We start from the raw sequence: 14,477 nt of genomic DNA on the forward strand, positions 1-14,477 counted from the left end.
AGAGTACTGGAATGGGTTGCCAGTTCCTTCTCCAGGCTCCAGGGGATCTTCCTGACCCAGGGATCGAACCCACATCTCCTGCATTGCAGTAGGTTCTTTACCACTGAGCCACCAGGGTAGTATATGTAACAACATAACGTGTGTGTGTGTGTGTGTATGTGTGTGTGTGTGTATATATATATATATATATTTATATTTATATGCATACACACACACACACACACGTACCGGGGAAGTATATATATAATTTAAAAATACAAAACCATATGGAGAAAGTAAAAACTACACACACACCCCCATAGACAGTGAATAACTGAACAGATACCCAAAATCTTGTGAAAGAATCAGGGGCAGCTACATACACCAAGTGTTCTTTTCCCCATGCCATCAGATAGCCAGGAAGGAAGACAAGAAAGACGAGTTTTCACGTTAACTAAAATGGCAACCCACTCCAGTATTCTTGCCTTGAGAATCCCAGGGACGGGGGAGCCTGGTGGGCTGCTGTCTATGGGGTCGCACAGAGTCGGACACGACTGAAGCAACTTAGCAGCAGCAGCAGCAAAGTTAGCAGAAGAGAATGAGCGTACTCCACTCCAGGTGTAAGATGAGAATTACATGGGAAAAGACGCATATACACAAATGTGAAGGAGAGGGGCATCTAACATTGATTCACTGGTTTGCTTCAGCCCATCCAGGAACACACATCCGGTCATCATTAACGGGCACTGCCCTGCGGGAGTCAGAGGTCATGTTTCACATGCCAACAGGTTCTCACTGCCCCTGCATTGTGAATAGGAAGTGACTTGCGGTGGTGAACACGGGCAATGGGCTGGCAACATCACGTCGTTTAGCCTGACCTGCCAGGCGTGCTCACCAGCCCTTGCTGCACATCCAGCTTCTTGTGTTGCCCAGCAAGGAACATACGCAAAGGAAATAATCACCTCATCAGAAATTCTGAGTCTTTAGCACATGCTGCTGAATATCACAATATACTTAATATGACACTGACACAGAGAAATCCATTATTCTTAAAAAAAATTCCAAGGATCTGAGGGTAGTACACAGGGATGAAGAGAAGGAAGCTGTGGTTTTCTAGATGAAAGGTGACCTGTTTCTTCACTACATTGTTTCTCCCTCAGGTTAAGGCACTGACCACAAACCTTTCTCAGGAGGTAGCAAACTAAGTGACAAGGCCAAGAAGGATGTGAAATATTCAAGGCAGAGATCTTATTCCTCCTTAGCATTTAAAAAACTAAAAAACTCTGCTACTCATTTTCATAGGGAAGAGATAAATTATCCAATTAGTAATCCTGTGACAACAAGGAAAAATGATCCGTATCTAACTCCAAAATAAATTCTAGCTAGTACCAAGGTGCATCCTGAGAAAGGTGATGATGAAAAGGCTTAGACAAGAACAGAGGTAAACATAAACACGGTCTCAATTCTAGTGAGGCCTGCTGAAGCACAGAGTCACAGGAAATACAAAGCCAAGTCCTGATGGACCTAACAGTATGAAAATGCAGAACTTCCCTACTGTCTCTGAACTACATGAATCTTACTAAGTTCAAGGAGAACCCTATCATTATCTCAAAAGATGCTGCAAAAGAATTCAATAGGCAGATACTTCCTTAAGAAGACACACCCTGAGTCAAAAGCCAACACAAAATGTAACAGTGGAACAACAGAAACACTTTCTTCTGTCAATTTGATACAATGTGGGAGGAGAATGGATAAATAAAAGATTAGGCAAGACAAACTATCATCATCTTCAGGCTATATATCAGCCAACCAACAGAAACCATCAGAGAGGCAGTAAGGTAGCTGACTACAAAATTAAAAATTGACAGCTCTCCTATATAAAAACAATACACCATTAGGAAGCTTTAGGAAGGAAACAGGCCTTCTACAAAAGGAATAAATGACTATTTATCATGAAGATTAAATTCTCTCTAAAATATATTTAAAAAGTTGTTGGCATGATTTCAGCCAAAATTTAAATGGAATGTGCTTAGAATTTGACAAAATGATTCTGCTGTTTAACAAAACATAAAAATATCTAAGGGCAACAAAGAAAAACTAGATAAGTGCAATGAGACACTAGATAAAAAACAAGTATAATGAGGGTTTCATAACTCACACAGCACAAAGCTAGAATCAGCAGTAGTATCAAGAAAATGGAATAGAGGATTTGGAAATAGACCCAGTTCATATACAATCTGGCACAAAATAAAAGTGGTACTTTAAATTAGTAAGATAAGAACATATTTTTTTTGGGAAAAAAATTACCCTGAAACCTCTCAGCTCACGCTGTGTCACATATAACAATACATGTATTCCAGCTGTGGCACAGTTTTAACCGTAGACCATGAAAGCATGCAGACCCCAGAATGGCTGCTGCTGCTGCTATTCTAAACCAATGTCCAATTTTATCCATAAAGCCCTCGTGACAAGATCAAATATGCACCTCCACATACTCCCTCATAGGTGGAGCTGACAAGGGACACACTTATGATCAGTAAGATGTCAGCTTAGGGATTTGGGGGAGCTTTGGATTCCTGATTCAGAGAACCCAAGTCTCCTGTGCCTCTCTTTCTTCTGCCGGAAATACAGACCTCGCTGCACTTGTCATGTGGCCGTGAGGCAGGAGGCATCAGGATGGGTGCTGGCGGGAAAGAAGGGCAGGAAAGCATGGGCGTGTAAAGGGCTTACTGAGCTAGTCTGGACTCTGATGTGGGAAGAGGCTTTCCGGAACTATTCTTGGAGGTTCTCTTCATTTGTAAGCCCAAATGAGTTCTAACTGCTTCCAGTGACAAGTTTTAAAATCTGACAGAAAAAAATACTTTCCTAAATATGTAAGAAACCCCAAATCCACAAAGGCAAACACTGATCAGTCTACTGTAAAAACTTTAAAAAACTTTTCAGAGTTATAAACAAACCAACAGAGATCTACCACATATATAGGGCTTCCCTGATAGCTCAGTTGGTAAGGAATCCACTTACAATGCAGGAAACTGTGCTTTGATTCCTGGGACGGGACGATCTGTGGAGAAGGGATAGGCTACCCAATCCAGTATTCTCAGGCTTTCCTTGTGGCTCAGGTGGTAAAGAATCCACCTGCAATGTGGGAGACCTGGGTTTGATTCCTGGGTTGGGAAGATGCCCTGAAGAATGGAAAGGCTACCCACTCCAGTATTCTGGCCTGGAGAATTCCATGGACTGTATAGTCTATGGGGTCGCTAAGAGTCGGACACGAATGAGTGGCTTTCACTTTCACTCACAAACACACACACACACACACACACACACACACACACACACTCGTCTTTTAAATATATATATATTTAGAAGACAAATAATAGAACAGGGAAAATATCTGTCACCCGTATATAAACCTAATCGATAAGTATACATAGAACTCATAAACAAAACCATGTGAAATTCAATGGAAAAGTGGATCCTTTATGACCCAGCCTCAGGGGTTACTCAGCATCCTTGTGCTGCTCCATACCCTACTCTGTTAGCTGAAGCAGGGATAAGCTCACTCAGAGCCAACAAGAGGGGCCTAGATCCCACCTGAGAATGAGAAGAACATCAAAGAATTTGCAGGCATGATTTAAAAACCACTACGAGGTGTAACTATTGAACTCAGTAATTTCCCTAAGAATTTATCCTACAAAAGCAAGCAAAGTTACGTGTATAAGACGTCTGTAAAGGATGCTCATTCTAGTGTTATTTGTAACAATGGGTATCAAATTTCAGCATGCTTCAGAATCACCTGGAGGGTTTGTGGAAACATAGATTTCTGGGTCCTATCCAGAGTTTCCATTTCAAGAGTTCTGGGGTGGGGCTGGAGAATGTGTACTTTTGAAAAGTTCCTAGGTGATGCTGATTCTGCTGCTCTGAACAACAGACTTGGGTTGCTGCTGACCTTCCCACCCAGGGATTGAACCTGTGTCTCTTACTGGCAGGCAGGTACTTCACCGCTAGCGCCACCTGGGAAGTCCGATTAATTACATTACTATCTCAAATTCCATTGTTGTACTCGTTTTCCCATTTCACAAAGAAAATGTGACCCAACTATACCACAACGGAACAGGGAGAAATCTCCAGCCTTGTTACAATCTGGCCAACATATGCTTAGTCACACTTCTGATGGGCAGAAAACCCTCTGGGCATCCAAAACTTAAATTCTGATTTCTAACCTCAGACCAGAAATGCTCAGTAAGAACAATGTAGAATCTGAAACAGGAGGGTAGAGAAGAATCACAGCTACTCTATACCTGAACCTCCACAGTGTCAGTCCCTCAGCTGTGTCTGACTCTTTGCAACCCCATGGACTGTAGCCCACCAGGCCTCTCTGTTAATGGGATTTTCCTGGCAAGAATACTAGAGTGAATTGTCACTCCCTTCTCCTGGGGATCTTCCTGACCTAGGGATTGAACTGGGGTCTCCTGAATTGCAGGCGGATTCTTTATTATCTGAGCCACCAGGGCAGCCCTCCAGGCAGAGGTATATTCACAGCTAATCCCCCTTCTTCCTGTGTACTCCAGGCTTTACAGGAGTGGCAAAGAGGTCACGAGTACTAGAAGGAGTAGCAAAGAATACTAGAAGGACGAGCAAAGAAATAACTTTTCTTGGTTAGTAAATATTATTTCAGTTCAGTTCAGTTCAGTCGCTCAGTCGTGTCTGACTCTTTGCAACCCCATGAATCACAGCACGCCAGGCCTCCCTGTCCATCACAAACTCCCAGAGTTCACTCAGACTCACGTCCATCGAGTCAGTGATGCCATCCAGCCATCTCATCCTCTGTTGTCCCCTTCTCCTCCTGCCCCCAATCCCTCCCAGCATCAGAGTCTTTTCCAATGAGTCAACTCTTCGCATGAGGTGGCCAAAGTACTGGAGTTTCAGCTTCAGCATCATTCCTTCCAAAGAAATCCCAGGGCTGATCTCCTTCAGAATGGACTGGTTGGATCTCCTTGCAGTCCAACGGACTCTCAAGAGTCTTCTCCAACACCACAGTTCAAAAGCATCAATTCTTCAGCGCTCTTCTTCACAGTCCAACTCTCACATCCACACATGACTACTGGAAAACCATAGCCTTGACTAGACGGACCTTTGTTGGCAAAGTAATGTCTCTGCTTTTCAATATGCTATCTAAGGCTGAATTTTCCATACTGCTGCTGCTGCTGCTGCTAAGTCGCTTCAGTCGTGTCCAACTCTGTGTGACCCCATGGACTGCAGGCTACCAGCTTCTCCGTCCATGGGATTCTCCAGACAAGAACACTGGAGTGGGCTGCCATTTCCTTCTCCAATGCATGAAAGTGGAAAGTGAAAGTGAAGTCACTCAGTCGTGTCTGACTCTTAGTGACCCCATGGACTGCAGCCTACCAGGCTCCTCCATCTATGGGATTTTCCAGGCAACAGTACTGGAGTGGGGTGCCATTGCCTTCTCCAAATTTTCCATACTAGTATTTTCAATTGGCTTTCTGCCATGAGTGTGGTGAGGTTTCTTGTTCTAATACTTCATCCTTCCTGCTGCTGTTACTTGGTTACATTATATCCTTGTGCCTACACTATGGCATGGAGTTGTCTCTGGATTGAATCTCAGATCATCTGAGTGACAAGCCTCAGCTACTTGCCCTGAAGTACTAATATAGTATCACTTCCTCAACTCAAACTCCTCCTCTGCTCCTTTAATGATTTACAAAACACTTGTGGTTTAGTCACTAAGTCATGTCTGACTTCTGTGATGCCATGGACTGTAACCTGCCAGGCTCCTCTGTCCATGGGATTCTCCAGGCAAGGATACTGGAGTGGGTTGCCATTTCCTTCCCCAGGGGATCTTCTGGACTCAGGAATTGAACCCAGGTCTCCTGCATTGCAAGTGGATTCTGTATCAACCGAGCTATGAGGGAAGCCCCACCCTTTCCTCACCCCAATTAACTTTCCCAGCCCGATCCACCTGTTTCTTCCAATAAGAACTCTATGTCCCAGTCATTTAGAGCGGTAGTTCCCAATCCTTTTGCCACCGGGGACTGGTTTTGTGGAAGACAATTTTTCAATGGGCCAGGGAGTGGAGGATGGTTTCAGGATGATTCAAGTGCATTACATTCACTGTGTTCTTTTTCCCCATTATTATTACATCAGTTCACCTCAGATCATCAGGCATTAGATCCTGGAGGCTGGGGACACCTGATTTAGTCCTATTTGTGGTGTCTCCAAATATGTACCATGCAGTCCACTCTTAACTCTTCCAAATGCTATTTCCTCTCCCTGAAAGCTCTTCCCCAACCCAGCGCATCCCCAGGAATTCCAAGCCACACCTGACACACAGCACGCCACCTTCTCCAGGAGGCCTGCTGCCCTTGGAAAGGATGCCGAACTCCTCTGGGATCAGCATGGCGACACTTATTGGTGACGTCTCGTTTCCTGTAACAGCATAAGCTCTTCAAGGATAGACACCATGTCCAGCTCACTCGGGTGCTCAACCTGCTTAGAACAAGGCCTTGTAGGGAACCAGCATCAAAGGAAACTTGAAGAAGGTGCCCTCCAGACACTCGAGAAAATATGCAAATTGCCTTTTACACCAAATGACTGGATGTCCTTACAAAATGTATGAGTGGAATTCAAACTTGTCATGTGAATTCCCAAACAGAACCATATCAGAGTTGAAACAGCACATTTAACTAAATGCAAGGAAAGCAAGTGCTTCTTACTTTGAGTTGTCGTCGCACCCGGAACAAAAAGAATTTCCAACAGTTTTCTCTGGAGTCCACCATGCCCAGACCACGAACTTCATCACGAACTCCAGAAATTATCTTGTCTACATCTTCATCACTGAACAGATCAGGAATCTCCCCTGCCCCCAAAGGAATGAGTAGAGTTATTAAAAGACTGCTATAATTCATATTTTAGATATGACTTAAAATGCTTTCTAATACAAAGTTCAGCTTTAATGATAGAGTTTGAAACCAGAAATGCAATTTTTTTTTTTTTATAAGACACAACACAGTGACAACAAGCTATGACAAACCCACCCACTAAACTTGCACAGGCAGGAATAACATTTACTTCACTGAAGGCCTCTGCAAGGCCTTTTACATCGTAAGCAGACTAAGAAAGCGATACACTTCAAATTAGTCAGGTTTATACGTTTCTCCCCAAAGAATGCCCCGACAAACATCTCAAAGACAAATTATCTCTATTTAAAGTTCACTGAAACCACAGATCATTTGTCTTTGGGGAAGATCTTTCATGGAATGTGTTGGTTTAATCACCTGATGCCAGCAAGTCATTAATCAGCACGAGAAAGCTCTCATCTAGAACCTGGGCATCTGTCAGCAGGAACGCGGTGGGCATGTTCTTGGCTCCGGCTCTGATGTACAGATTGGCAAGGTCTACCTGTAAGAAGCAGAGGCCATCACTCACACTGTGCTAACATGCTCGTGTGCTGTCGGCGAGGGGTGGGCAGAACCGAGGCGCTACAGCGGGAGGGCCGGCGCCGTCCTTTCCCCGTTTATACGTTCTTTCCTCTCGGTGACTCTCTTCTTATGGGGGCAAACATTCTGACATCGGCTCCATTTCTGGCACATAATGATGACTGTCATGTTTATGGCTTCACGGAGCCCAAGATGCAAACAGGCTCCTGACAAACAACTCCCTTCTATTCAAGCAAAAGTGAATTCAGTAATGATTTTGTTAAGCAATGCAGCGAAAAGAAGTTTTTGGCTCCTTTTAACAACTATCTACTTCATTGTTTGGTGACTTAGAGTTTACTAGTTTTATTTAGTAATATTGAAAGCAAGTGGTTTGTTGTTTGCTTTAAAATAGCACTTGCCACAAACTCTAAGTACTATTTTGTAACTACTATTGTGATTCAAAGGCAAAATTTTAAAAAACATGTCAGTGTTTCTCGACTGTACTCTCATCATATTTTCACAATCTGATACAAAGCGGAAAAAATCTCTATGCACTTGTTAAAGAAAAAAAAAGGATCTCCCCCTCCCTGCATTGTATTGGTGTATGAATACTGCTGATTTTCAGGTATGGTCAGCACAAAAGAAAAACATGTTTGTATTTAATAAAATGTTTTCTGAGCAAATCTGACAGGCTTATAGGCTTATACACATACAAATGTTGGTAGCAGTTTACTATTATTAATTCGACAATGAAGGAGAAAGTTTAAGTGTTAGTTCCTCATTCATGTTTGACTCTTTGCGACCCTATGGACTGTAGCCATCAGGCTTCTTTGTCCATGGGGATTCTCCAGGCAAGAATACTGGAGTGGGCTGCCATTTCCTCCTCCAGAGGATCTTCCGGACCCAGGGATCAAACCAAGGTCTCCTGCACTGCAGGCAGTTTCTTTGTCTGAGCTACCAGGGAAGTCCCTGAAGGAGAAACAGCCAACAAAATCCTCTGAAGAGCTTACCCACCTCCATGCCTGACTGGAGCACCTTTATCCTGGGGCAGAAGGAGCACGGGGCCGCCCATCACTAGACTTACCCGAAGTTCCTGGATCCCAAAGCCTTGGGTCAGAGTGATCTGGAAGACCTCGAGGCTGCAAACGTAAGCTGCCAGGCGGGACAGGCTCTGCTTGCCACTGCCGCCCACTCCGATCAAGAGCGCATAACCCTGAGGGGACTGCAGGATGCGGCTGATGCGACACCTGCGGAGAGAAAACACCCCCAACAGATGACATCCAATGAGCCTCAGGGCTATGCGGTTTCATTTTTCAGATATTTAGATACTAAACTCCGATTTGTATTTCAGACTTTCAGTCCTTGTTCTTCTGTTTCCCAAACAAAAAGATGCTGCCTGCATCTGCCCCCTTATCACTTGCCCAACAAACCATCCTGGCCAATGACATCTGGACTCCCACTGCTGTGTTACTCTCCCCCAAAAGAAGGCAGAAAATGAATACAAGGACTTACATCAAAGCACCACGTTTTCCTGATTAGCAAGAAAGATCCTAATGGCACATCAGTATCCACGTATATGGATATCAAAGGGAAAATGTCTTTGGGCCAGAAACTTTGCTATAGAATTAGTTTGGGAAGAACAGATTTGTTTAGACCAACAAACACCTCACATGCGATTTACTTCATGCATTTTAAACACTTGCCTTTTTTACATGATCCTTATGTCCCTTGCATGAAAGCTTTCCTCATGCCTTGAACAGTCTAAAACATTCTCAGAAAGTGTTAGAATCCAAGAGGTAAATCTCCAGCAAAGTCAACTAATCCCTTTTCCTGTATTATCAAAGAGGTTCTGAATGCTTATCCTATTGATATTATTGCTACATCTTACCGTTAGGAATAAGTTGGCTTTAATGTGATCAACGTAAGCATGTGTCCAGTTGCTTCAGTTGTGTCCAGCTCTTTGCAACCCCATGGACTGTAGCCTATCAGGCTTCTCTGTCCACAGGATTCTCTAGGCAAGAATACTAGAGTGGGTTGCCATGCCCTCCTCAAGGGGATCTTCCAAACTCAGGGATGGGACCTAATCTCCTGCATTGCAGGTGGGCTCCTTACTGCTGAGCCACCAGGGAAGCCCCCAATATAAGCATATGGAAGCCCAAATGCAAAAAAATTTTTGAAAAGACTGCTGTATTTTCTCTCAGTTGCTTTCCTGACATGAATTTAAGCTCTGAACAATCCAAACAACCTTTAACACATTTTTTTTAAAGAGTACTTTTTGAAAGAATTAAGTTGGGATCACTTATAGTAGGACCAGCACGCACGATCATTTCCTGAAAACCTTCAATAACTGAAAAGACAGGTTATTTTTCCAAGCTCAGCCACCTCATTAAATTTTACTTCACATGACCACACGACAAAACCACCTTGGCAAAGCTGTGAGATTACTCTAACACGAGTGAAACCCCAACTTACAAGGCAGGGTTTTCATTTCAATAATGTGTGCTTTGAGGTCTGCATCAACAGTCTGTAAGTGGCAAAGTCTCTTTCTACAATGTTCAAGGGCACACTGAAATCATCTCTGATGTGCAGTAAGTCAGTTTCTAGCTCATAATCCCTAATCAAAGCAGCAGCTTTTCCTTTCAGGTGACTGAGAACTCTGTGTTGAAGGATTACAGGGGACAACTCCTCAGTGCCAACAAGACATCTCTTCCACACGAGCCATGACAGACGGCCAGCGTACATGAATCCAACCAGAAACAGCATTACTAATAACTCACTTATCACCATGCTCAGAGATTCTAATGGAAGCATCCTCTGTCTGCTAATCAGAGGACTGTCACTGCAAAGGGATCCATAAAACAATCAATATGTAGGAAGCTTGTAATAAATGATGATAGGGAAGCCTCCCAAGTTTTTCTTAGGCACTTGGGCTCAACATTTTAAGAGTAACTCCTCTAAAAATCGAATTCTCCACATTTCTTGGGTCTGTTTGAATTGCTTTTCTCACATACTTCCTTCTCTTTTGACTTATTTCATTACTTTAATCTTTGCCCAAATATCACTTGTTAGAAAAGCCAGCATTATTAACTGAGTGGCATTCCCCCAAATGCATATGCTGCTGCTGCTGCTGCTGCTACTGCTAAGTCGCTTCAGTCGTGTCCGACTCTGTGCGACCCCACAGACGGCAGCCCATTAGGCTCCTCTGTCCCTGGGATTCTCCAGGCAAGAACACTGGAGTGGGTTATACTGAAGCCCTAACCACCAGTACCTGAAAATATAGACTTAGGAAATAGAGTGATTGAATACATTGGTTACAATAAGGTCATAGGGGAGTAGGGTATATCCAATATGACCAGTATCCTTATAAAAAGGAGAAATTTGGATACAGACACACACAAAGGGAAAAAGTCACATGATGACTGAACTCAGGCTGTCACAAGACAAGGAACTTCCAGAAGCAAGGAAAGAATTCTGGAACAGACTCTCCCCAGCACCTCTGAGGGGGCATGGCCTTCTGACATCTCAATTTCAGACTTCTTGCCTTCCGAACTGTGAGACAATAAATATCTGTTTCTCTAAACTTCCCAGTTTGCAGCATTTTGTCAGAGCAGCTCCAGCACATCAGTAGAGCCAGTGAGAAATTACAGTTATGGGGAAGCAGGACAGGAAGGGAAGATGCCATCGACTTCCCACACAGCAGCAGCAATGGCCAGCTGTTTAGACTACTCAACCGACCCTGTCATTCCCATGCTAAGCTCTGACCCGGAACTTCTCACTGCACTTAGAAAGAAAGAACCCCCCTTTCCTCTGGTTACAAGAAAACACCTGTACTCATGAGGCCTGTGTCCACCTCCCCACCTTGCCATACGCCCCTCTCCCTGCTTCTCCATGCTGCAGCCACATGACCCTCTTTTTGCTTTTGGACATTCATGGGGCCACATGAAATCTGCCCACACCTAAAGCGTTCTTCCTCCAGATCTTTCCATGCTGAGCTCCTGCATATCATTTCAGTCTCACCTTAAATGCCACCTCCTCACAGAGACAGCCAGTCCCTCTTTGGGAATTCACATGTTTATTGCTCAGGATCAATAGATTTTATTCCTCAGCAGGACGTATCACTTTCTGCCATGTTCCTCACTTGCTTATTTGTTCATATCCTTATAAACTTCCCAAGGGATCACTAAAACATGAGCTCAATTAGAGAAATAACTGGATTATCTTGCTTGCTGCTGTCTCCCCAGTACTTGGGCAATGTCTGACAGCAGACGTCACGGATGGTCGCACAACCTGTGCACGGCAAAGGCACCCAAGCTAGGAGGTGAGAGCCTGTTCAGTCATACTACATCAGGGAAGGGGCCTTCTTCTAGTTTTCTGCCCAGAAAACATGCCCTTCCCTTTTTTCTTCCTTAACTTGCACGTAAGTACTGAATAGGCTGGCAATGTTACTGTTTGATACTCAGTAGGCACTCAATGAACATTCTTAACCAAGGAAAATTAGCTCGAGTCCATCCTGTCTCTGCCACTTACAAATTTTTAAGATTTTGAACAAGTCACTTACCTTCCTCTTTCTTCATATTCTTCCCTAAGGCTATGGCAACCTACTCCAGCATTCTTGCCTGGAGAATCCCATGGAAAGAGGAGCCTGGCGAGCTACAGTCCATGGGGTCACAGAGTCAGACACAACTGAGTGACAGATACACACACACTGATAGGCTGGCAGTGCTCCTGTTTGGCACTCATTTGGCACCCAGTAAATATTCTTAACCAAGGCAAATCAGCGTGAGTCTGTCCTGTCTCTGCCACTTATGAACTTTAACTTTGAACAAGTCACTTACCTTCCTCTTTCTTCATAGTCTTCCCTAACAGAGGTACAAGTGAAAGAACATGAAATTATGGTTCTCATGGCACTTCAAAAAATAGTATACCTATGTAAGACATTATTGTGACGTAATTCATATAGACACTTAATAGTCTTTTAATGGATCCATGACACCTAAACCTATTATCATTTATATATCCATTTATATAAAAATTATCTATTATACAAAGAACTGTGTTTGACATTCTTGTAATTTGTTGAATGCAAGCTTAGTGACCTTCTCTGAATCAGGCCCACACACTTATAGTTACAGAAGCTAAGGGGATTGGAATGACTTTTTGCAAAAGATAATTTTCTTACCTAACTCAGGTTATCAATTTCCTCTAGCACAGAATTCAATTTCCTTCCTACACATGTACATTCTTGAGGTCTTCTACAAGTTGCCTTTTGCTTATGACATGGTAAGTGGCTGCACTTACAGGTATGTGACATATTTATATCCTAGAAGAGGGCTGTGTCTTGTCTTTTTTATCTTGTGTTCTCAATCAAGTTTTTCTTTTCATTTTTTGAGGTAACATTGGGTTTCAATATTATACAAATTTCATGGAGAAACTTAGTTTTATACTGTATGGCAAACAGGAACTGATAGTTCAAAAAAATCCCAGAAGACAAACAAACAAAAAAAAACAACTGATAGTTCAGAGTGTTCAGTAAGATCTACTGAATAATAGCAACTGTGGACACTCAGCCTTTTTACTTTGTGCAAAAGCATCACAGCCCATCAACTCACACATGTTGCATGGCGTCTTCAAATAAAACGAGGTGCATGGCGGCATTGAGTTCATTGTAGTCATCCAGTGCTTCCGTCAGAAACGTCTTCAGCACCTCCCAGTCCTTCACCGGCATGTAGCACGGGTCTTGGCTGCCCTTAGCAAAATGGCAATAGATGAGGGGCTGCTGAAGCAGCACACGGCTAGCTACACCCTGCAGGAGGAGGAAGTGAAAAATACGGTCATGTCAATCTCCAGAAATGATTCATCTGGAGGCAGAGTGACCGGTCCAGGGAAAAGCCTGTAAATCAACCCATGGGTGGATGTCATCTTCCCCTGTAGAGATCTGGAATCACAGCTGTTTCAGCAAGGGAATCATATATACAATTCATTCACATCCTTATCCCATTTCTGCCCAAAAGCCAATATGCCAGAGCACATAGTGACCTTTGGAATTCATTTGCTTACTTCAAAGTATTTATTAGCAGTTTCCAGCAGTTTTTTATGAAACAAATCACAGTCCTTTGTGTCTATCAGTTTGTCTCCATAAACACGAGAAGATTCATGAAGCCACAGGTGTATTAAATCATTTGGACACTTTAAACACTCAGGAGAGGTGAATAAAATCCCCTAAAAGGCAAGAGGGGAAAAAATTAAAAATTCAGAACGTGATGACATTCCAAGATAATACTTTAACATATTCTTTAACTGCATGCTGAATTTAGCAATTTACTGAGTTACAAGAAGGGTTATAAATAGTATTACATATCAGTAGTTGTAGTCTCTGATAAACAACATTTAAACAATTAACTACACAATAAAAAGGATTAAAGAATGGGTTGCCATTTCCTTCTCCAGGGGATCTTCCCAACGCAGGGATCGAACCTGGGTCTCCTGCATTGCAGGCAGACACTTTACCGACTGAGCCACCAGGGAAGTCTATTAAAGAATTAACTACCATTATGCCCATTTCCAGGAATGAGCTAAGGCTGTATTTCAAGAGTCAGCCCAGGAACTAAATATCTGATCTTAGAACTTGTACCTACTGTCTTCAGGAAAATCAGTTTCTAAAAGTAGCTAACATGAAAGTCATAGGACTAATATATTTTATTCTAAAATCCTGTGATGTCATTTAATCTAATTCATTCATTCTACAGATGAAATATATAAGATCCAGAGCCGACTGTCTGAATGCACTTTGTGGGTAGTCAAAACATTTTGATTCTCACTTTCCTGCAACACTATTCTTCAATATTTTGGATTCATATAGACCCAGTTCTCATGGGGAGAGTCACCGTGTGCTGGGCTCTAGGGACAGCACCAAGGGAGTCATAGACAATTAGCTGTAAAAGGTTAAACAACTGTTGGGTGGTGTTGGGTGTAGTCAACAGACTGGATATGAATGGTGAGCAGAGAGGTCTCTCACTTCTTGGCCTCCCTTCCCTCCTATGATCAAAAACCTGCTTTTAA

The 14,477-nt window shown here is 43.1% G+C and overlaps 1 protein-coding gene and 1 non-coding gene across 2 annotated transcripts in view; both read right to left on the bottom strand.

Moving 5' to 3' along the window:
* Positions 1-14,477, bottom strand: part of DNAH11 (dynein axonemal heavy chain 11) — a 369,705-nt gene that overhangs the window by 157,671 nt on the left and 197,557 nt on the right. Inside the window, exons 50-54 of the mRNA XM_027539949.1 lie at positions 13,476-13,637; positions 13,028-13,221; positions 8,503-8,665; positions 7,278-7,401; positions 6,717-6,859 (exon numbers count right to left, since the gene is read on the bottom strand). Coding sequence (XP_027395750.1) covers positions 6,717-6,859; positions 7,278-7,401; positions 8,503-8,665; positions 13,028-13,221; positions 13,476-13,637 — 786 coding nt within the window. The remainder of the gene's footprint in view (positions 1-6,716; positions 6,860-7,277; positions 7,402-8,502; positions 8,666-13,027; positions 13,222-13,475; positions 13,638-14,477) is intronic.
* Positions 13,871-13,943, bottom strand: TRNAC-GCA. The gene has a single exon. It is a non-coding gene; the product is annotated as a tRNA-Cys (tRNA).

The sequence above is a fragment of the Bos indicus x Bos taurus genome, chromosome 4 (genome assembly GCF_003369695.1).
Source record: "Bos indicus x Bos taurus breed Angus x Brahman F1 hybrid chromosome 4, Bos_hybrid_MaternalHap_v2.0, whole genome shotgun sequence".
NCBI lineage: Eukaryota > Metazoa > Chordata > Mammalia > Artiodactyla > Bovidae > Bos > Bos indicus x Bos taurus.